Genomic DNA, 24354 nt, shown 5'->3' on the forward strand with positions numbered 1-24354 from the left:
TGACCTCAGGTGGTTCTGACAGAATATTTTCAAACCGTACTGGTGGTGGGGTGGGGGTTGTCAGTGTGGAGGGGTGGCTTAGTCATTGGAGGTGTTGATCAGTCTTTCTGCTTGAGGAAAGTAACTGATTCTGAGTCTGGTGGTCCTGCTGTGGACGCTACGTAACTTCCTCCCTCATGGGAGAGGGACAAACAGCCCATAAGCAGGATAGGGAGGGGATCTCACCGATACACAAGAGGCCATACTAAGATCATCTACGCCTCCCTCTGGTGCTCTCTCCACCTCCTTTTCCCCTTTCTTCCATGGCCTTCTCTTTCTTTCACTAACCAACTTTGCTCATCCCTCCCCCTTCAAGTTTCTTCTATGGCCAGGCATTTCTCTCTCCCCTCCACCTTTCAAACCGAATCCTCAGTGTATTTCGTCCAGTCCCACCGAATGTTCTCGGCACAAAACATTGACTGTACTTTCTCCATAAATGCTGCCTGCCCTGCTGAGTTTCTCCATCATTATCTGTGTTAGCCCATAATCTCAATTCTTTTGCCTTCATCCCTTCTTGCTTTATGCTTTTTGTTATATTTTAAAAGCTTCCCAATCAACTAACTTCCCACTCACTTCTGCTACATTATATTGCGTTTTCTTTTACGCAGTCCGTAGCTGCCTCCGAAGGATTCATTTACATTGATCTCCCTGATAAGATCTGGTCTCAGTGTGTCAGGATCCTGTCAGTCGTGTATGGGGCATCACAGAGAATCAGGACCCTGCCGGGGGGGTGTGGGGTCTCACAGTGTGTCAGGATCCTGTCAATCGTGTATGGGGCATCACAGAGAATCAGGACCCTGCCGGGGGGTGTGGGGTCTCACAGTGTGTCAGGATCCTGTCAGTCGTGTATGGGGCATCACAGAGAATCAGGACCCTGCCGGGGAGTGTGGGGTCTCACAGTGTGTCAGGATCCTGTCAATCGTGTATGGGGCATCACAGAGAATCAGGACCCTGCCGGGGGGTGTGGGGTCTCACAGTGTGTCAGGATCCTGTCAGTCGTGTATGGGGCATCACAGAGAATCAGGACCCTGCCGGGGAGCGTGGGGTCTCACAGTGTGTCAGGATCTTGTCAGGTGTGTGCGGAGTCTCTCTTCAATGTATTCGGCTGTGATAGGCAACGTAGAAAAACACTGATTGTGGACATATTTACTTTAGAGAATGTGACAGTGGTAGAAATTATGTTCTTCAATAATCAGGGAGTGCATCTGTTTCATATTCAGAAATGGCTGTGGGAATTTCACTGTCGTGTCTGAGCCCTTGGCAAACAACATGAGGAATTGTGAAGAAGCTTGTAGCAATTTACCAAATCCATGGTGCAGGGGTTTCATTGACCGAATGTGGACTGGAACAGCATTAACAGAGGTGACAGAGGCATGTGTAGTTTGTAAACTTCCTGATTCGTCTATCTCTGGTCCCATATTTAAATTATCATCTTTGGAATTTGTTCTTGTAAGTGAGAGAGACTGAACCAGGGTTCTGGCCGAGATATTTCTCTTAAGAGCTTCGAATAATCAGATAAAACATGGGCTGATGTAATATTAATAAGTTTTGTGATATTTGTCTTTGTTTCGCTCTCTCCTGTTAAACGTGCAGTTGAGTGATACAACTCAGTCTGCGATGATGATGTCTTACAATCTCTGAGCCCATGCACTGCCCCGGGCACCATTTTCACAGACATGATGGGCTTATGGATATAGTAAGCTTCCCATCCAGACGGTCACAATTTAATTGCAATATTATTTATAGATATTTTCAGTCCTTTCCACCTTCCTTGCCGCAATCCCACAACCCTCGGTTTCTCTGTCCTAATTCCCATCTCTCACCCTTCCACAGTGTCCGTCACACAACACCGGCAGACAGGAATTTCAGCTTCTGTGGACTGAGCTGAGGAACATATCCCCTAATCTCACCCTCTCTAACACTGTAGTAGTGTGTGCACTAGGGAGTGCAGATGTGAACACAGCGGGGTTCATCTGCTGCTCTGTGGTTGAACAGACCAGTTGGAATGCGACCTGCTTTTCTAATTAAAGTGACGCTATTATTACTGTTCTGTGACTGGAACTTCAGTGGACGCCCAACTCTAAGAAAAGATAATCTGTAGGAGCTGGGGGAGTTTGGAAAATGGTTCAGGATGAGGCTGTTCAGGAGGGGCAGTGGCTGGCAAGAGAAGGTTTGAACTTTTTGGTGTGAAGAAATACAAGTTTTTTTCCCCATTCTCCAGATTGCCCCCTTCTCCACTCAGACTCCGGTGGGGATCTGTAGTTGCAGGCCCCAGAGCGGTGTGACCACTTTCCTCAAACTCGCCAGATCTCTACCTCGTTCCTCAAAATGTCCGTTGAAAACTCTCCCTCCAGCAAAGATGTTTCCCTGTGTCTCACTGTGTTCTCTGTCACAGTGCCAATATTTACCTGGTCAGATCCTCGTGGCTCAACAACTGAATCGCCCGATGCAAATTACAACCATTGGTGTCAACGATGAACTCTGCTTCAGCCTCATCTGGGCCATTGCTTACCATTCCGATCACCCCACTACCGGAGGGATGTTGAGGCTTCAGAGAGGGAGCAGAAGATGCTGGCTGGTTTAGAGGGCCTGTGCTATCACGAGAGGCTGGATAAAATTAGTTTGTATTCTCCGGAATATCGGACGCTGAGGGGAGCTCTGATGCAGGTTGACAAGATTATGAGAGGCATAGATAGAGTGGACAGAGAGAATTGGTCGGTTTTCCACATTGAAGTGTTTATTACCAGAGGGAACATATTGAAGGTGAGAGGGTGCAGAATGAAGGGAGATGTGAGGGATAGTTTTTTGAAAATCAGAGAGTCATGGCTGCCTAGGACGCACTGCCTGGTAAGGTGGTAGAGGCAAATTGTTAGAAGCTTTGAAGAAACATTTGGACAAGCACATGGTTGTAAGGAAGATGGAGGCATATGGACATGGTGTAAGAAGGTGAGCTTAGAGTTTGGGTGTGTTTGATTTACTCCTTAGCTGGTTCGGCACAATATTATACGCCTAATGGCTTGTTCCTGTGTTACATTCGTCAATGTTCTCTGCACGTTCACTTACCGTTCAGCGCACTGAGAACCGTCAGTAAAAGTTGAGCGGGAATTGGCTGATGGGAGGGATCACAACCTGATTGAATTTAAACAAATTGAGGAAATAATTTTCGTAAAATTGTAAAGTGTGTTGTGTTGCGATCCAAGTTTAAATTAATCTCTGATATAATCTCACCATATATCTGTATTTCCTTCAGTATTTTGTCCAAATTTGGGACACCATTCCACATTTTCACAAAGGTTTCCCACAACACCCTCCGGGCGAGGGAGCCTTTCTCCATCACCAGGCTCAGGAGGAGTTTAGAACTTTCCACCCGCTCTCCCTGATCAGCGAGATTACAGATTATCTGTGAAGAGTAACAGTGAACATATTGGGGACTGACAGATTCACACAGGGAATGTGAAGTAAAATGCAGGACTTAGCACGTCAAAGGTTTAAAAAGGGGAGGAATTTTTCCAACGGTCTTTTAAATCGAAGCAAGAGGTGGAGAGTGAAGAAGTAAAGGCATCTCAGAGAGAAGCCTTTTTTTTACCTGATCGAGGCACAGAGGCTAGACTGCACAGGTGCGTGACGTAGCGCATCAAAGGTTAAAAAACAAAGACCGCGATATACAGCGGCCATCATCAGTGCGGACTGAATTAGAGTGGGACGGCTTTGGTGAACAGGCAGAGGCGAGGGTCGTTTCCGGTAGGTTCTGTTTTGTTTGTGTTGAGTACAGAGAATGCCAGACAGGATGTTGGAATGCTCCTCTTGCAGGATGTGGTATGTCAGAGAGATCTCCAGTGTCAGTGACAACAACACCTGCAAGAAGTGCATCCAGCTGCAGCTCCTAACAAACCGCGTTAGGGAACTGGAGCAGGAGCTGGATGACCTCCGGATCATTCGGGAGAATGAGGAGTTTATAGATAGTAGCTACAGGGAGGCAGTTACGCCAAAGGAGCAACGCGCAGGTAATTAGGTTACCGTTAGGCGAGGGAAGGGGAAAGGGCAGGCAGAGCAGGGCTCCCCGTGGCCATTCCCCTCAACAACAAGTATACCGATTTGGATACTGTTGGGGGGGATGACTTACCTGGGACAAGCTGTGGCAGCCGGATCTCTGGCACTGAGTCCGGTTCTGCAGTGCAGAAGGGAGGGAGGAAGAAGAGGAGAGTGATAGTGATAGGGGACTCGATAGTTAGAGGTACAGGCAGGAGGTTCTGTGGTCGCGACAGAGACTCCCGGATGGTTTGTTGCCTCCTGGGTGCCAGGGTCAGGGATGTCTCTGATCGCCTGCTCAGCATTCTGAAATGGGAGGGTGATCAGCCAGATGTCATGGTACACATCGGTAACAATGACATAGGAAGAAAGAGTGAGGAGGTCCTGAAGAGTGAGTATAGAGGGCTTGGTAGGAAGTTAAAAAGCAAGACCTCGATGGTGGTAATCTCAAGACTGCTACCTGTACCACGTGCCAGTGGGGTAAGAATAGGATGCTCCGGCAGATGAACACGTGGCTGAGGAACTGGTGTAGGGGGCAGGGTTTCAGATTTCAGGATCATTGGGACCTCTTCTGCGGCAGCTGGGACCTGTACTGCAGAGACTTGGATAGATTGGGGGAATGGGCAAAGAAGTGGCAAATGAATTACAATGTCGCAAAGTGTACGGTCATGCACGTTGGTAGAAGAAATAAACGAGCAGACTATTATTTAAATGGAGAGAGAATTCAAAGTTCTGAGATGCAACGGGATTTGGGAGTCCTCGTGCAGGATACCCTTAAGGTTAACCTCCAGGCTGAGTCGGTGGTGAAGAAGGCGAATGCAATGTTGGCATTCATTTCTAGAGGAATAGAGTATAGGAGCAGGGATGTGATGTTGAGGCTCCATAAGGCACTGGTAAGACCTCACCTGGAATACTGTGTGCAGTGTTGTGCTCCTTATTTAAGAAAGGGTGTGCTGACATTGGAGAGGGTTCAGAGAAGATTCACTGGAATGATCCCGGGAATGAGAGGGTTAACATATGAGGAACGTTTGACCGCTCTTGGACTGTACTCCTTGGAGTTTAGAAGAATGAGGGGGGACCTCATAGAAACATTTCGAATGTTGAGAGGCGTGGACAGAGTGGATGTGGCAAAGTTGTTTCCCATGGTGGGGGAGTCTAGTACGAGAGGACATGACTTGAGGATTGCAGGGCACCCATTCAGAACAGAGATGCAAAAAAATTTTTTTAGCCAGAGGGTGGAGAATCTGTGGAATTTGTTGTCATGGGAGGCAGTGGAGGCCAAGACATTGAGTGTATTTAAGGCAGAGATTGATAGGTATCTGAGTAGTCAGGGCATCAAAGGTTATGGTGAAAAGGTGGGGGAATGGGACTAAAGGGGAGATTGGATCAGCTCATGATGAAATGGTGGAGCAGACTCGATGGGCCGAATGGCTGACTTCTGCTCCTTTGTCTTACGGTCTTATGTACAAGAGAGACGGGTTACACTTGAACTACAGGGGACCAATATCCTTGCAGGGAGGGTTGTTCGTGCTATTGGGGGGAGGGGGTTTAAATTAAATTTGCAGGGAGATGGGAACCAGAGTGCCAGAGTAGATAGTGGAGCAGGGGTGAAAATAAATGATGTTAAAGTTTCATGCAAAGTCATAAATAGAAGGGTTGTGTGTGGTGATAATAATCTTCTGAGGTGTGTCTATTTCAATGCGAGGAGTATTGTGAGGAAGGCAGTCGAGCTGAGGGTGTGGAGTGATACGTGGAATTATGACTTTGTAGCCATTAGTGAAACTTGGCTACAGGAGGGGCAGGACTGGCAGCTCAATGTTCCAGGGTTCCATTGTTTCAGACGTGATAGAGGCAGAGGGGTGAAGGGTGGGGGAGGGTGGCTTGGCTAGTCAGGGAAAATGTTACAGCAGTGCTTCGGCAGGACAGATTAGAGGGCTTGTCTATCGAGGCCATATGGGTGGAGCTGAGAAACAGGAAAGATATGACCACATTAATGGGGTTGTATTATAGACCACCCAATAGTCAGTGAGAATTGGGGGAGCAAATCTGCAGAGAGATAACAGACAACTGCAGGAGACAGAAAGTTGTGATTGTAGGGGATTTTAATTTTCCACATATTGATTGGGCTTCCTATACTGTTAAGGGTCGAGACGGGTTAAAGTTCGTAAAATGTGTTTTCTAAATCAATATATTGAGGTACCGACTAAAGAGGATGCAATATTAGATCTTCTATTAGGAAACGAGTTAGGACAGGTGACGGAAGTGTGTGTAGGGGAACACTTTAGTTCCAGTGATCATAATACCATTAGTTTCAACTTGATCATGGATAAAGGTAGACCTGGTCCTCGGGTTGAGGTTCTAAACTGGAAAAAGGCCAAATTTGAAGAAATGAGAAAGGATGTAAAAAGCGTGGATTGGGACAGGTTGTTCTCTGACAAGGATGTCGTTGGTAAGTGGGAAGCCTTCAAAGGAGAAATTTTGAGAGTGCAGAGTTTGTATGTTCCTGTCGGGATTAAAGGCAAAGTGAATAAGAATAAGGAACATTGCTTCTCTAGGGATATTGGAACTCTGATAACGAACAGAGAGATGTATAACATGTAAAGGAAACAGGGAACAAATGAAGGTGCCCGAGGTGTATAAAAAGTGCAAAAAACACTTAAGGAAGAAATCAGGAGGGCTAAAAGAAGGCAGTCAGGGTGAAGGATAATCCAAAGAGCTTCTACAGGTATGTTAAGAGCAAAAGGACAGTAAAGGATAAAATTGGTCCTCTTCAAGATCAGAGTGGTCGGCTATGTATGGAACCAAAAGAAATGGGGGAGATCTTAAGTGTGTTTTTTATGTCTGTATTTACTAAGGAAACTGGCATGGAGTCAATGGAAATGAGGCAAACAAGTAGGGAGGTTATGGAACTTATACAGATTAAAGAGGAGGAGGTGCTTGCTATCTTGAGGCAAATCAGAGTAGATAAATCCCCAGGACCTAATAGGATATTCCCTCCAACCTTCAGGGAGACTAGTGTTGAAATTGCAGGGGCCCTGGCAGATATATTTAAAATGTCGGTATCTATGGGTGAGGTGCCAGAGGATTGGAGGATAGCTCACGTTGTTCCATTGTTTAAAAAGGGCTCAAAACGTAATCTGGGAAATTACAGGGCAGTAAGTTTGACGTCTGTAGTAGGTAAATTATTGGAAGGAGTACTAAGAGATAGGATCTACAAGTATTTGGATGGACAGGGACTTGTTAGGGAGAGCCAACATGCGTGCTAGGTCATGTTTAATAAATGAGTTTTTTTGAGAAGGTTACTGGGAAAGTGGATGAAGGGAAGGCAGAGGATGTTATCGACATGGACTTCAGGAAGGCCTTAGACAACAACCCGTATGGGAGGTTAGTTAGGAAAATTCAGTCGCTAGGTATACATGGAGAGGTAGTAAATTGGATTAGACACTGGCTCAATGGGAGAAGTTAGAGAGTGGTAGTGGAGGATTGCTTCCCTGAGTGGAGGCCTGTGACTAGTGATGTGCCACAGGGATCAGTGCTGGGTCCATTGTTATTTGTCATCGATATCAACGATCTGGATGACAATGTGGTAAATTAGATCAGCAAATTTGCTGATGATACAAAGACTGGAGTTGGAGTGGACAGTGAGGAAGGTTTTCAAAGCTTGCTGAGGGATCTGGACCAGCTGGAAAAATGGTCTGAAAAATGGCAGACGGAGTTTAATACAGACAAGTGTGAGGTATTGCACTTTGGAAGGACAAACCAAGGTAGAACATACAAGGTAAATGGTAGGACACTGAGGAGTGCAGTAGAACAGAGGGATCTGGGAATACAGATCCAAAATTCCCAAAAAGTGGCGTCACAGATTGATAGGGTAGCAAAGAGAGCTTTTAGTACATTGGTCTTTATAAATCAAAGTATTGAATATAAGAGTTGGAATGTTATGGTGAGGTTGTATAAGACATTAGTGAGGCCGAATTTGGAGTACTGTGTGCAGTTTTAGTCACCAAATTACAGGTTGAAAGAGTGCAGAGAAGGTTTACAAGGATGTTGCTGGGACTTGAGAAACCGAGAAAGGTTGAATAGGTTAAGAGTTTATTCCCTGGAGCGTAGGAGAATGAGGGGAGATTTGATAGTGGTGTATAAAATTATTATGGGTATAGATGTGAATGCAAGTGGGCTTTTTCCACTGAGGCTAGGGGAGAAGAAAACCAGAGGACATGGGTTGAGGGTGAAGGGGGAAAGTTTAAAGGGAACATGGGGGGGGGGGGGGCTTCTTCACACAGAGTGGTGGGAGTGTGGAATGAGCTGCCAGATGAAGTGGTAAATGCGGGCTCACTTTTAACATTTAAGAAAACCTTGGATGAGAGGGGTTTGGAGGGATATGGTCCAGGTGCAGGTCAGTGGGACTAGGCAGAAAAAAATGGTTCAACACAGCCAAGAAGGGCCAAAAGGCCTGTTTCTGTGATGTAATGTTTTATGGCTCTATGATGTTGTCTGTAATGGGATCATACTGAGCTGTCACCCAGACGGGTACTGATCCTAGCGGGATATGGACTGTACATTCTGAGTGCAGAGCACACGGAGGGACATTCACCGTGAACTTGGTTCACCAGTCAATGTGATCCTGGCTGGTCTGTGACAGCTTCATTGATGTGGCTCCAAATCCATAAATAATTCCTCACTGGATTTGACCGTGTAAACAATCTGACAATTTGTAAATAATTTGATGGTGAAATCAGAAAATAACCATCACAGATGAGGAAAGAAAACAGGAGGGTTTTTATAACAGAGCGAGCAATCTCGGAGAAGTTGCAGAAAAGCTGATGTGATTCATCTCCTCAGTCTGCCAGTGTCCAACATGCCAGCGGATTACCGGCTGACACCCGATGCCTTTCCTTTGCCTTTTCCAGTGGAGGTTTATTCAGTGATTACACATCACAACATGGCAGTATTCCCCGATCCACACTGTTTGCAGTTACAGATTGGAACACAATCATCTCCACCCAGAACAGAACGCACTCGAGTTCCTGTGGCACCCACAGCTGAAGCCACAGTTCTCACTGACATCCTGCCATCACGCTGTACGATCTTCCCAAACCGAAACTTCCTGTCACATTTCCATTTAATACTGTAAGCCCACACAGCTGTTACTTGCTCAACTCACCGAACATTGAGCAGCCACCCAGCAGTCACGGGGCCTCTTCACCCCTCTCTATCACTGGTTCAGATTCATATCTTTGAGATTGCATGTACAGTATTTATTTCCCAGTTGTCCCTTTATCTGATTTAAAATCCGACGAGTCAGAGTTCCGACACCCATCAGTCCGGTGGTGTGCGAAAATTCAAACCCATTCCCTGTCCCACTCACCCGATGTTCCCCTCCGCTGAACTGATTCTCGGCCCTTAACGCCAGGCTCACTCCGTGCACCCCTCCTTCCATCGCCTGCTCCAGCCTGTCCCGGTAGAATTCTGTCAGCTGCAGCAGCTGGGAATCGTCCCAGCTTGCCAGGACCTCGCGGATCATTGAGCTCGGTCCTGTGAAGGGAAATGAGGAGCATTAAAGAAATTACTGACCCCATAATCAGGCAATAACTCTCTCTCTGGAACCTAAAGATCACCAAACATAGTCCAAGTGTGGACTTTGCAATGAGGGGGGAGAACGTGTTGGACCTGGTTGACACAGACATCCCAACGCGTACCGGGCAGAGCCCCCCCTCCCCCCCGGACACTCAGACCACATCTCTGTTATACTAATCCCAGCATACAGACCGCTTGTCAGGCGCTCCAGACCAGTTCAGAAGCAGGTGAAAACCTGGCCAGCAGGAGCCATCTCTGCTCTTCCAGACTGCTTTGAGCACACTGACTGGCACATGTTCAGGGAGGCTGCAACCGTTGGTGACTCTACCAACTTAGAGGAGTACATGGCATCAGTGACCAGCCACATCAGTAAGTGCATTGATGATGTTACTCTGTCCAAGATCATCACTATACGTGCCAACCAGAAGCCATGGATGACCGCAGAGGTGCGTGCACTGCTGAGATCCTGCGACTCCGCCTTCAGAGCAGGCGACAAGGCAGCTCTAACAACAGCGAGGGCCGAACTGTCCCAGGCCATCAGAGGGGCAAAGCGTGTACATGCCCAGCTAATCCACAGTTACTTCCAGGACGGCGGTGACACACAGCACATGTGGAAGGGCATCCAGGACATCACCAACTACAGGACAACATCACCTGCACAGCCTCCCTCCCAGGTGCTCTGAATAACCTCTACGCCCATTTTGAGGTGGAAAAAGACGTGGCAGCGAGGAAGTCCACCCCTCCTGCGAATGACCAGGTGCTGTGTCTCTCCGTGGCCGACGTGGGAAGAACCCTGTGCAGGGTCAACCCACGGAAGGCTGCTGGACCAGACAACATCCCTGGTAGAGTGCTCAGAGGATGTGTAGGCCAGCTAGCAGATGTTCTCACTGACATCTTCAACATCTCCCTGAGCACCGCCACCATTCCAACGTGCTTCAAGGCCGCCACCACCGTCCCCGTGCCGAAGAAGTCTTCAGTGTCCTGCCTGAATGACTACCGTCCCGTTGCACTCACATCCATCATCATGAAGTGTTTCGAGAGGCTCGTCATGAGGCACATCAAGACCCTGCTGCCCCCCTCACTGGACCCCCTGCAGTTTGCGTACTGTCCCAACCGCTCAACAGATGACGCCATTGCCATCACCCTCCACCTGGCCCTAACCCACCTGGACAGACACATATGTTCGGATGCTGTTCACAGACTTCAATTCAGCATTCAACACAATCGTCCCTTAGAAACTGATTGGAAAGCCGAGCCTAGTGGGCCTGAACACCTCCCTCTGCAACTGGATCCTAGACTTCCTGACTGGGAGACCTCAGTCAGTCCGGATCGGGAGCAGCATCTCCACACCATCACACTGAGCACGGGGGCTCCCGAGGGCTGTGTGCTCAGCCCACTGCTGTTCACTCTGCTGACCCATGACTGTGCTTCAACACACAGCTCGAACCACATCATCAAGTTCACAGATGACACGACCGTGGTGGGTCTCATCAGCAAGAACGATGAGTCAGCTTACAGAGAGGAGGTGCAGCGGCTAACGGACTGGTGCAGAGCTAACAACCTGTCTCTGAATGTGAACAAAACAAGAGATGGTTGTTCACTTCAGGAGGACGCAGAGCAACCACTCCCCGCTGAACATCTATGACTCCTCGGTAGAGATCGTAAGAGCACCAAATTACATGGTGTTCACCTGATAGAGAATCTCACCTGGTTCCTCAACAGCAGTTCCATAGCAAAGAATCCCCAGCAGCTTCTCTACTTTCTGCGAAGGCCGAGAAAAGTCCATCTCCCCAACCCCCCCCCCCCCCCCCCCCCCCCCCCCCATCCTCATCACATTCTACAGGGGTTGTATTGAGAGCATCCTGAGCAGCTGCATTACTGCCTGGTTCGGAAATTGCATCATCTTGGATCACAAGACCCTGCAGCGGATAGTGAGGTCAGCTGAGAAGTGACCTCAGCTGACCTCAGTGAGGTCTCTTCCTGCCATTACAGACATTTACACCACACGCCGCATCAGCAAAGCAAACAGCATTATGGACCCCATGCACCCCTCATACAATCTCTTCTCCCTCCTGCCGTCTGGGAAAAGGCTCCGAAGCATTCGGGCTGTCACAACCAGACGATGTAACAGTTTCTTCCCCCAACCTATCAGACTCCTCAATACCTGAAGCCTGGACTGACACCTTGCCCTATTGTCCTGTTTATTATTTATTGTAATGCCTGCACTGTTTTGTGCACTTCATGCAGTCCTGGGTAGGTCTATAGTCTCGTGTAGTAGTTGTGTGTTTTTTTTCTCGCTTTGTTGTTTTTTTATGACGTAGTTCAGTCTAGTTTTTGTACTGTGTCATGTAACACCACGGTCCTGAAAAAACATTGTTTCATTTTTACTGTGTACTATACCAGCAGTTATGGTCGAAATGACAATAAAAGTGACTTGACTTGACTTGAAAATATCTCTATGGAGACAAGGACGGGGCGAGGGGAGGAACGGGCTTGGGCCAGAGGTGCAGGAGGGGCTATAGTCCCATCTGTTGAAGGCTGCTCTCTGGTGTCCCCGGGAATATACCTCTCTGTTTGGAAAGGACTCTGCTTATTGCTGAGAATATAGTAACCCATCACCATCACTCTCCTGGTACTGCCCATCACCTCCGCTTTGCTCGGGGTTACAGTCCGTCTGCCTGGTCAATCCTTCCTCGGCAAATCTCCGTGATAGCTCACAAAATGCTGGAGGAACTCAGCATGTCAGGCAGCATCTATGGAGGAGAATAAACAATCACCGTTTCAGGCCAAGGTCCTTCATCGGACTGGAAACGAGGGGGCAGAAATTCTAGATAATGCCACATTACTTTCTATTCCTTGTGGTCCGGATCCAAAACGTCAAATGTTTATTCCTCTCCATGGATGCTGCCTGACCTGCTGAGTTCTGCCATATTTTGTGTTACTCAGGACTTCCGGCATCTGCAGAATGTCTGGCTATTTGAATGTGCACACAATCTGCTAGAGGAGCAGGAGCAGACGGTAACTGTACTCCTTCCACGAGTTTCCCCCATTGATGTTAACGCTCTCTCATCTCTTGGCACAGTTTTCACAAAGATTTTGTGAATTGCCGATATTGAATTAAACCCAGGTGCAGAATCAGCAGAGTAGTTATAAATGAAAATAATTCGCCAACATACCCGTGTCCTTTCCTGATGTCGATGCCACTGGAACTCCCCACTGCTTGCAACTTCAGCCATTTTGAGGACAGATGTGATCAGTTTTTGCTGCTTTGTAACAAATACAAATAATAGGATGGTCAAACATTAATTGGGGTTTAAAGGAGAATACTGTTTTGTTTTTAAACGTAGGCAAACACTTCCAAACATCTCGGGCCTGTCCACTGAAGACCAGACATTGCCAGAACCACTGGTACCCGTCCACCCACAGACACACAATGTCCATTTCTGCTTTCCCCATGGATTGTACACTGGGCCAGGGTTCTCCAGGGAATCTACTCGCTATATTGCAGGCAATTCCCCTTTAGGAACCAATCTTGTGTCCTGGACCGGGAGAGATGTGTCAATGGAAATGGCAAGCCAGGCTGAGCAGACAGCACCCACTGATTTGGTCCTCCTACCACTGGTGGCACTGTGTACTGCAGCGTGGGCTGAAACATATCTGCTGACAATGAGATTTCTATTCCTCTGGTCACTGGATCACACAGATTTCTCAGCCACACCTGATTCTCACCGTCTTCTTTCAGGTTACCATCGCCTGGCATTCACGCATATGACAATATACAAAATATACAAAAGTCTGTAGAGAAACACTCTGACACACTGAACAATGCAATCTCACCCATAGCATCGTGACATCTTGTCCTGAACCATTGTCGTTTTTCTGGCAGGACTTTTAAGTCCATTATTAGCACCAACACTCGGTTAAGATTTCTTCGAGCATATCACCTGGCTATTATCAGGTAGTTAGTTATATGACACCTTGTAAACACAATGTTGACATGCCATACATCCAAAGCAACCAGTTGGGAAAAATTGTAAATAAAATAAAATGCTGGAATAATTCAACAAGTATTCAATAATACTTGTTAAGAATATTAACGTTAATATTTCAGGTGGAAAGCCCTGTATCGGAGCTGAGCTTGTGTGTAGGAGCCATGTATCTGCTATGTCAGCAGTGTATTCTGATTGTGTATTTATGATGCTTTTTATGGTAACAGTGGGGTGTGGTAAACGCAAAGGGAAACAGTTACATATTTGTGCTTTGTTCCATGCAGTACACAGCTGGGGACAGACAAATGTCATATATTTTGTAATTATCCACTCAAATATGATGAAATTACACTTGGGTGCAGTTCAGTTTCATCGCTTCGAGATTGTATGTTTGCTGATTGCTAATAAAGGATCGAACATGTATCACTGACTTTTGTAACAATCATTATTGGAGCTGAGAGCACGTCATGCAAGGGTAACAAATCCGTGGAGGTCGCCAGCAATGGCACAACAGCTTGGTTAAGTCTCACCACTACATTCTCAACAGATGTTTCTCAGCCTGCCGATCATTTACATATTCTGACGTACTGAGTATTTTGCTTCAGTATTCACCAGTGAAAAGGACCTTGGCAATTGTGGAGATGACTTGCAGCAGACTGAAATGCTCGAGTGTGAGTTTAAGAAAGAGCATGTGCTGGATCTTTTGAGAGGTATTAAGTTAGATAAGTCACCGGAACTGAACGAGATAGACCCCATGCTACTGTAGGAATCAAGGGAGGAGATAGTTCCCTGAAGGTGGGATCTCATGTGGATAGGGTGGTGAAGAAAGCTTTTGGTATGTTGGCCTTTATAAATCAGAGCATTGAGGATAGGAGTTGGGATGTAATGTTAAAATTGTACAAGGCATTGGTAAGGCCAAATTTGGAGTATTGTGTACAGTTCTGGTCACCGAATTATAGGAAAGATATCAACAAAATAGAGAGAGTACAGAGAAGATTTACTGGAATGTTACCTGGGTTTCAGCACCTTAAGTTACAGGGAAAGGTTGAACAAGTTAGGTCTTTATTCTTTGGAGCGTAGAAGGTTGAGGGAGGACTTGATAGAGGTATTTAAAATTATGAGGGGGATAGATAGAGTTGACGTGGATAGGCTTTTTTCCATTGAGAGTAGGGGAGATTCAAACAAGAGGACATGATTTGAGAGTTAAGGGGCAAAAGTTTAAGGGTAACACGAGGGGGAATTTCTTTACTCAGAGAGTGGTAGCTGTGTGGAACGAGCTTCCAGTAGAAGTGGTATAGGCAGGTTCGGTATTGTCATTTAAAGTAAAATTGGATCGGTATATGGACAGGAAAGGAATGGAGGGTTATGGGCTGAGTGCGGGCCAGTGGGACTAGGTGACAGTAAGCGTCAGCACGGACTAGAAGGGCCGAGATGGCCCGTTTCTGTACTGTAATTGTTATATGGTTATATAGCTAATCCTCTGACGATGATCTTTGCATCATCAATTATGTGGGGAGAAGTACCAGAGGATTGGAAGATTTGGAGAGATGTAATCTGATTACGGATAGTCAGCATGGCTTTGCTGAGGGCAGGTCATGCCTTATAAACCTGATTGAATTCTTTGAGGATGTAACAAAACACACTGATGAAGGTAGAGCAGTGGAAGTACTGTATATGGATTTCGGTAAGCGGTTAAACAAGGTTCTCCATGGAAAGCTCATTCAGAAAATAATGAGGTACGGGATCCAAGGAGATTTTGCTTTGTGGATCCAGAATTGGCATGCCCACTGAAGGCAAAGGGCGGTTGGAGATGGTTCGTATTCTGCATGGATGACGGTGACCAATAGTGTTCTATTGGGACCCCTTCTCTTTGTGATTTTTACAAATGACCTGGATGAGGAAGTTGAAGGATGGGTTAGTAAGTTTGCTGATGACACAAAAGTTGGGAGTGTTGTGTATCATCTGCAGGGCTGTCAGGTGTTACAGTGCAACATCGATAGGATGCAGAACTGGGCGTATGGCGTGTTGGCATTCATCAACCATGGGATTGAGTTCAAGAGCATGAGGTAATGTTACAGCTATATAAGACCTTGATTAAACTCCACTTGGGAGTAATGTGTTCAGCTCTGGTCACCTCACTACAGGAAACAATATGGATGCTATAGAGAGAGAGTGCAGAAATTTACAACGATGTTGCCTGGATCGGGGAATGGTTGAGTGGTTGAGAATAGGTTGAGTGAACTTGGCCTTTTCTCCTTGAAGGGATGGAGGATGAGAGGTGACCTGACAGAGGTGTATCAAATGAGAGGCATTGATTGCATTGGTTGTGACGATAGCCAGAGGCTTTTTCCCAGGGTTGAAATGACTAACAAGAGGGAGCAGAGTATTAAGGTGCTTGGAAGTAGGTACAAGGACGAATCATCTTCTTCTTGTCTTAAGGCAGTTGGCACCCAGCTAAATGATGCATTACCGCCACCTTCTGCTCCGGAGAGTGGATCAGACGATAGACTCACACTCTAAATCACTTCACCCATTCACACACACCCTAATCTACACTTTACCCTTTCCTCTTTGGCCATCCTAGTACCCTATTCCTGCTTATCCATCATATCCTCTTAAAAAAAAACCCTGTGTCCCTTAAGAAAGCTAGAAGTACCCTGACCCTCTCACCCATGCCCAGTAACCCTTTTACTGTGAATTTCTGAACCCCCAATTCCCTTAGATTAATTCTCATCATCTCCCCCTGTATCCCATACTTCCTGCAATTCAGAACTGCATGTTCAACTGACTCCTCTTCCTGACATTCCTCACACAGTCCTGTCTGGTGTTTCCCTATCAATTTCAATGTTTGGTTTAGTGCACAGTGCCCCAGCCTTAACCTAATCCACAGTTTCCTCTTCAGTATCCACTGCCGACCCGAGTACCTGTAACACTCCTCTAGGTTTGAGATAAATGCCTCCCTTTCCCCTCTCTGGATGTCAGGAGTAAGTTTTTCACGCAGAGAGTGGTGTGTGTGTGGAATGCACTGGCAGCGACATGGTGGAGGCGGGTACAATGGGATCATTTAAGAGACTCTTAGATAGGTACATGGAGCTTATAAAAATACAGGGCAATGCAGCAAGTAAACTCTAGTCAATTTCTGGAAGAGGTTACATGTTTGGCATGACATTGTGGGCCGAAGGGCCTGTAAAGTGCTGTAGATTCTTATGTTCTACATTCTTTACATCCGACCTACCGAGCTGCCAAGATGATCGTCACTAATCAATTCTTACTGAGTTTTCTCGGGCCCTTTTGAATTTGTTGCCAAGTGAGTAAGTACGGGAAGGTACAGGTACAGAGAAACCCTGACGTGTAGCAGCATCACAGGCAAGTACATTCAGAATACACACAGAACATGAATCATACAGTTCTGTGTCACTAACAATATGAAAATACAGTCTGCCAATGTTTGCCCCACAAAGTGGTGAATATCTGCTCGCCACCACCGTGGGCTCAGGCATTTCCCTCATGTCCTCTCCCCACTGTCAATGTGCTCCTTCCCCCATCCTGATCCTTGATCCCGGGACAAACAGCCTCTCTGACTCCATCCTATTCAACCCCTCACACCATATTTATCTCCTCAGTTAATTCCCTCTCCCTCCTCCTTCTGCCGGGATCCTCCCCGGAGCCGGCATCAAACTGACAGGCCGAGCGGTCTCCTCCTATCTCTCAACCATACATCAGACTCCGGCCGCAGGAGACGCTTCACAAACGCCCCAACTCCCCTCGGAGGGAAATGGAAATAAATCAAAAAGTGGACATTTACTTTGAGGCTTGTTCCGCTTTGACAGGGAGCTTGGAGTTTGGGACGAGAGCGGGAGATGTATCAGTGGGGGTAACGCTCCTCTCAGCGGGGGGTAACGCCCTCTCGGCGGGTCTATCTCCACTACTGAGCATAACCAGTGACTGACATTGCTTCACACTAATGGGAAGAGAGTAACTCATTGACTGTGGTGTGGGGTGGGTGGGTACCTTCGCCAGTAAAACTTAACCGTCTCAGCGCCAGTGTGATGTAAGGAACTGCACACGTGACATCAGATCCCAGTGTGGGGAACACACACGTGACATCTGACATGTGGGGGTACCAGAGTGACATCACGAGTGGGTAAAGCTGTCCAATGGATGTTTTTCATGATTTCAGGGGGACAATGAAGGAAACTTAATGTTTTATCACTGAATCCAGCATTGTGTGAGGGAAAGTCGCCTGCTATGTGCCTGGCTTCCCATGTTGTTGATGGAGTGGCAGTTGACCTGTGTCTCGAGTAGGGTCACAAAACCCCTGAATGTTTCTGGGGAGGACTTTCCGGGGTGATCTGATCCGGGTTGGTTCAGTCATTGCAATGTCCTGTTGTTTACTATTTTCATAAGCAACAGCTTTACTGATGTAAACTGGAGTTGCTAGCAGTGTAAACACAGATTCGTTATCAGTTAACAGAAGACCACTCATCTCTGCAGTCTTTGTCTCCTGAGAAACTAAAACCTCTGACAAAGTGAACCCCATTCCTCTGAAAGTGAGTGATTGCACAGAGGAATCACATTTGCTGGTCATCAAATTTCACCCAGAGTCATTTGGATGGAGTTGATGTAAAGTTCAGAGTGTCACAGTGAAAGGACTGGACGGCCAAACTCTCTGCGTTGTCCCTCCGACCAGTGGTGACGCCACGGAGACCTACGGCAAATCGCAGTGCAGTGTCAACCCCAGCTGATGCTGGTGTTACTCCTGTTCAGGTGGTGGTGAGGAAGGGGCTGATCTCGGGTTTGTGTAAATCGAGGGCCGGGTCCGAGCTCTGCCGGACAGCTGCAGGCTCCGGGCTCTCCAGTCTTGCATCCCCAGTTTTAGCTTTGCACCCGAGTCAGGATTGCGGCATCAGTTTGTTATGCTTCCCCAAGCTGGGAGAGTGGATGTGGGTGAAGGGGACCTGTCTATGTGTCGGAATGGTAAGAAGGGTGTGGGGCAGGATGGAGGGTGGCTTGGGGAACTGTGGGTTATCGGACGCAATATGACTTGGGTGGATGGGCATGGGGTAAATTAAGTTGTTGACGAGGGAGGATCTGGTCCACTGGATCAGACAGCTCAGCTCACGGGTCATTTCAGGAGGCCGCAATTCTCTCTTCATCTTAATCACTGACTAATCTTCCTGTTAATATTGAGTTTGTTACATAGCCCCAGAGTCTGCACGTGACTGGTAGGAAGCAGAGCGTTATGGTGAGAGGCTGTTTCTTGGACTCGAGTCCCATGCTTAGTGACGTTCCCGGGGGTTACACCCATGCTGCTTGTCATCTATGTCAATAATCTGGTTGAGAAAGTACAGGGTATGGGTAGGGAGTTTGCAGCAAGTTCAAACAATTACTTTTTTTGAAAGACAGTCAGTATAAACACTCCCCTCTCTTTCCCTCTCCCCACTCAGAACTGACCAAAAGCTACTTCAGAAGATGCAAGATCTTGAACTGAGTAAACACTGTCAGGGAATGGGAGTGGTTTTAAAGGACTGGGCTGCTGGAAGCACATTATCAGACCTGGAGGGATTGCACCTGAGTCTGACAGAGGCATAACTGGTTCTTCTGGGCACATTCAGTCTCACTCCAACTATTTCCTACATTCCTTTCTACAGGTATGTAATGTCTAAAGGAGCAGTGTTTGAGTAAATGAGACTCACCAAACTTTCTCCTGACTGAATCACTGGATTCTCCAAGTTAGATGGGTTCTCTCCGGTTGATGCTCTCAGTCCTCGGGCTGGTTCACTTGTTGCTGTTCCCTCGTCTTCAGTCGCGGTTTGCTTCCAGTTGGGGTTTTTTTTCCAAATAGATCTCTCACCGCAGGTCTAACTTTAACATGAAAGATAATGAAGCACATTAACAATAAAAAGGAGAACCAAACATTTCTGCTTAATGTTACTAAGAACAAAACTCACTGAAATTTAAATGTTGAAGGCAAATATAATGATCTCAGTGAACAATCTTTTAAAGTCCCTCAGACGTCACAAAACAATATGGGATAAGCAGGAGCCATCATTCAATCATGGTGAGATATAAGACACAGGAACAGAATTGGGTGATTCGATCCATCTGGTCTGCCCCACCACCCAACCATGGCTGATTTTTATTCCAACACCATATTCCTGCCTTCTTCCTGTAACCCTGAAACTACTCAGCAATCATGAGTATATTAATCTCTGTCATAAACATACCCAAATGGCAGCCTCAACCAACCTCTGCCGCAATAAATTCCACAGATCAGACATCCTTTTGCCAAAATTCTTTTCTCATCTCAGTTTTAAAGGGAAGCATCTTTATTCTGAGACTGTGCTGTCAGATCAGACTCTCCGTCTAATGGAAACATCCTCTCCATATCCACTGTATGCAGGCTTTTCAGCATTTGGTAGGTTAACTTAACCATACATCCCCCACCACCCCCACAGTCCCTTTGAACTCCACTGAGCACAGGTCCAGAACCATCAAATGCTCCTCCCACATAACGCAGGTCATTCCCCAGATTATTGTCAACCCCGTTAGCAACACACCACGTGACCTTGCGTCACCAGGCGGAGGGCGGGGCAGATCTGCGGCACCGCCTCACGTGACCTGTTGGCGGGACTTCCATTTCAATTCCGCGGAAACAGCCTGGGCTCCCGGTTTGCATCGTTCAATGTAGTTTAAGTGAAGTCCAGCCCAGATCATTGGCCCTCAGTCAACATCGGATCTCCCCGCTCGGGATCGGTCTCAATGCTCACCGATGGGAAAGTGATATCTTCGGCCCGCAGCCAGGACGCGAGGTCCCTCTCCCGATCCCCCCAGACGATGCGGAAAGCAGAACACCGTCCGCCTGGAGGCTGCAGACAGTGACCCCGACCCAGGACGCGAGGTCCCTCTCCCGATCCCCCCGCACGATGCGGAAAGCAGAACACCGTCCGCCTGGAGGCTGCAGACAGTGACCCCGACCCAGGACGCGTGGTCCCTCTCCCGATCCCCCCAGACGATGCGGAAAGCAGAACACCGTCCGCCTGGAGGCTGCAGACAGTGACCCCGACCCAGGACGCGAGGTCCCTCTCCCGATCCCCCCGCACGATGCGGAAAGCAGAACACCGTCCGCCTGGAGGCTGCAGACAGTGACCCCGACCCAGGACGCGAGGTCCCTCTCCCGATCCCCCCAGACGATGCGGAAAGCAGAACACCGTCCGCCCGGAGGCTGCAGCTGAGATTCGGCGGAGATTCAATATCCGTTGTCATTCGCGTCATCAGGTGGGCGGGGCTCGAAACATGCCCATCTGCGGTTAAATGGGCGGGGCGAACAGGATCACGTGACCCCGCCTCCCGCTAAATAAACAAACTTGCCGCTCAATCCCCAGGAAAAAATATCTTCTGTTCACTCCATCCTTTCCTCTTGTAATCTTATAAACGTCCATCCAGTCTCACCCCAGCGTGCGACGCTCTGGAGAAAACAACACAAGTCTGTCCAACCACTCGTTATACCTCTATTCTAGGCAATATCCTGGTAAATATCCCCAACATCCTTCCGAGAATGCGGCGACCGGAACTGTATGCAACACTCCAGGGGTAACTACACAGCACCCCCAGGCAATTGTTAACAAAATCCACTCCCATGGATCATACGAAGTGATGGCCACACACACACTGTACCGATGACCAGCCCATTCTTGTGGCCGCAGCAGAGTTCCAAGCCTCAGCTTTCCCAGTCTCTCTCTCTCTCTGGACCGGCCGACCGCCTGTCTGCACATCGCTCTCTCAATGGTTCAGTCCACAGTCTGTGACTGACGTCAGAGTCCCGCCTCCTCACCCCGGCGCTCTTAAAGAAACAGTCACAGTACGACCGCAGGCTCGGAACAGCTGCAACACAACCTCCCCACTTTTCAAGTCAAGTCACTTTTATTGTCCTTTCGACCATAACTGCTGGTACATGACACAGGACAAAAATTAGACTGAACTACGTAAAAAAAAAAACAGAAAGAAACACACAAGAACTACATGAGACTACATAAAGTGCACAAACAGTGCAGGCATTACAATAAATAATAAACAGGACAATAGGGCAAGAGGTCAGACTAGGCGCTGGGTTGAGGAGACTGATAGCTTGGGGGAAGAAACTGTTATACAGTCTGGTCGTGACAGCCCAAATGCTTCGGTGCCTTTTCCCAGACGGCAGGAGGGAGAAGAGATTGTATGAGGGGTGCATGGGGTCCTCCATAATGCTGTTTGCAGATGCAGCGTGTAGTGTAAATGTCTGCAATGGCGGGAAGAGAGACCCCGATGATCTTCTCAGCTGACCTCACTATCCGCTGCAAGAACATTGAAGCACTGAACTCAGTGTTTCAACTAATAAAGACAACCATGCCATTTGCCTTCTTAACCACCCGATCAATCTGTGCAGTCTCTTTCAGGGAGCGATGAACTTGGAGTCTAAGATCCCTCTGATCATCAACACTGTTCAGGGTTTTGCATTTAACAGTATACTGTCTCATACATTCGACCTACCGAGCTGCCAAGATGATCACTAATCAAATCTCACTGAGATTTCTCAGGTCCTGTTGAATTTGTTGCCAAGTGCATAAGTACGGGAAGGTACAGGTACAGAGAAATACTAACTTGTGGCCGCATCTCAGGCAAGTACAATCGTTTGTACTGTTACGAATGTGCCACAACTCTGAGGTGCCGAACGGTACAAAGTCGCCCACTCCTTTTTGAGGATCGCAAGATCGCTATTAATTCGGGTCTGGGACCCAGGAAATGAGACACGCAGAATACACAGGGTTTGGAATGTGTCCTGGCCTCAGCGATACAAAGCCACTGATAACGGCCATTGTCTCTTGGAGATGGAATTGTGTATTGAGTAATGTACTATTCATTGAAGCCCCTCAGGGGATGACCAGAGTGGGCTGGTTGAGGGTTTGCATCATCCTAACCTGATTGACATCTGAGACCCCGTGAGGAAGGATAAAAGAGGGTCTGGGGAACAACCCCTTCAGACGCACCAGGAGAAACGCTGGAAAGCCAGTGAGGGTCCGTGTGCGTCCTCCCTTGCCAGGGTAGTGGACTCACCACGGAAGAACGGCTTAGATAAAGGAGAGGCCACAAGTGAACGGCCACATCAACGGGACTCCCGAAGGATCGAAATCATAAAAAGGAAAGCCGGCAAGTTTCTAAAAAAATCTCTCTCTCTCTCCAAAAAAAGGCTGCAGCCTGCATGAATTGAGTGACTTTTATATTTCCATCAGACAATACATTAACCCCTAGACAACGATAGCGCTATTTCTTATTGATTATTATTATACCCGCACTTTTAGATTTAGTATTGACGACGTATATTATCTGTATGTTTGCATTGATATTATTTTTGTGTATTTTTACCAATAAATACTGTTAAAAATCGTATCATCAGACTTAAACGGACGTCTCTATCTTTGCTGTTAAGTGACCCAATTACGGGGTTCGTAACAGTACTTTCAGATAACACATGGAACGTAAACTATGCGATTCTCTGTCAGTAACAATCTGTAAATATGTTTTATGTCATTAACAATATAGAAAATACATTGTGTCATGATCAATATTAAAATGAGCATTTTGTGTCAATAACAGACTTGGAAATGTTGAATTTGGTCCCTGTCTCCATTCCTCCTGTAATCCACAACCATTTCCTTTGTTTTTGTCACATTGAGGGAGAGTTTGTTTTCTTGACACCAGGGTGTCACGGTGATGACTTCTTCTCTGTAGGCTGCCTCATTATTGTTTGAGATTTGGCCAATCAATGTAGTGTCGTCAGCAAATTTCATTAGCAGGTTGGAGCAGTGGGTAGCGACACGTCATGGGTGCACAGAGAGTAAAGGAGGGGCCAAGGAGACATCCCTGAGGTGAGGGATCCCACTCTTACCACCTGCCGGCGATCTGACAGGAAGTCCAGGATCCAGCTGCACAAGGCAGGCTGAAGGCCGAGGTCTCTGAGCTCCTTGTCGATACTTCACGCCCCTGTATGGCTACTGCTCTGCCCATGACCGCAAGGAACTGGAGAGAACATCAGAGAAACGGGCCTCCCCTCCATGGACTCTTCCTACACTTCCGCTGCCTCAGAAAAACAAGCCATGTACTCAGAGATCCTCACAACCTGGACAATCTTGCTGCAAACTCGCTCCCCCATCGGGGAAGAGATTCAAAAGCCTTAAAGCGTGCAGCCCCAGGCTCAAGGACGTTTTCCTGTCTGTGGTTACAAGCCAAATGAATGGTAAAACGGACTCGACCCCGCAATGTAACCAGAGAGGTCGAGGCCTATCGTATCTGGTTATCAGAAAGCCGTAAATACAACTGAAATATACAAACGATATCGAGCTCCTCGGCTTGAGATTCTAAATTGCCACTTTATTCACAAAATCCTCATAGCCCACAGTGACTGTGCACTGATCCCAGCAATGGAACCTGCCACTGCAGCCCCACAGTGCACTATGTACTGATTGCAAAGCTACGAAATTGCATGTGAATCGCCTCCCCTCACCTACTCCACTCTTTCTTCTTCACCAGCAGACTGGGACATCTCACATCTCGCTGCCTCCACCGGGACATTAAACTGTGGATGGGTCTGGCCCTCTTACCGCGCAACACTCCTGTCAGCTGGTCGTTGCCTCCATACCTGCCCTTCGTAGAGACTGGTCAAAGCTTTTGACTACAGGGCCAT

The 24354-nt window shown here is 47.4% G+C and overlaps 1 protein-coding gene across 12 annotated transcripts in view; it reads right to left on the reverse strand.

The window, feature by feature from the left end:
- Positions 1-21554, reverse strand: part of LOC132401301 (NACHT, LRR and PYD domains-containing protein 3-like) — a 44945-nt gene extending 23391 nt beyond the window's left edge. The window contains exons 1-7 of one of the 12 annotated variants that reach the window (XM_059983413.1): positions 21144-21554; positions 19331-19499; positions 12822-12911; positions 12292-12398; positions 9437-9603; positions 3268-3439; positions 3103-3168 (exon numbers count right to left, since the gene is read on the reverse strand). In XM_059983413.1, coding sequence (XP_059839396.1) covers positions 3103-3168; positions 3268-3439; positions 9437-9592 — 394 coding nt within the window. In that variant the 5' untranslated portion in view covers positions 9593-9603; positions 12292-12398; positions 12822-12911; positions 19331-19499; positions 21144-21554. Of the gene's footprint in view, positions 1-3102; positions 3169-3267; positions 3440-9436; positions 9604-12291; positions 12399-12821; positions 12912-19330; positions 19500-20404; positions 20949-21086 lie in introns of those variants that run through there. The other 11 variants (XM_059983418.1, XM_059983415.1, XM_059983414.1 and 8 more) reach the window with 11 other exon arrangements.
- Positions 21555-24354: the final 2800 nt, after the last annotated feature.

Source organism: Hypanus sabinus, chromosome 10 (assembly GCF_030144855.1).
Source record: "Hypanus sabinus isolate sHypSab1 chromosome 10, sHypSab1.hap1, whole genome shotgun sequence".
In the NCBI taxonomy this organism is placed as follows: Eukaryota; Metazoa; Chordata; class Chondrichthyes; order Myliobatiformes; family Dasyatidae; genus Hypanus; species Hypanus sabinus.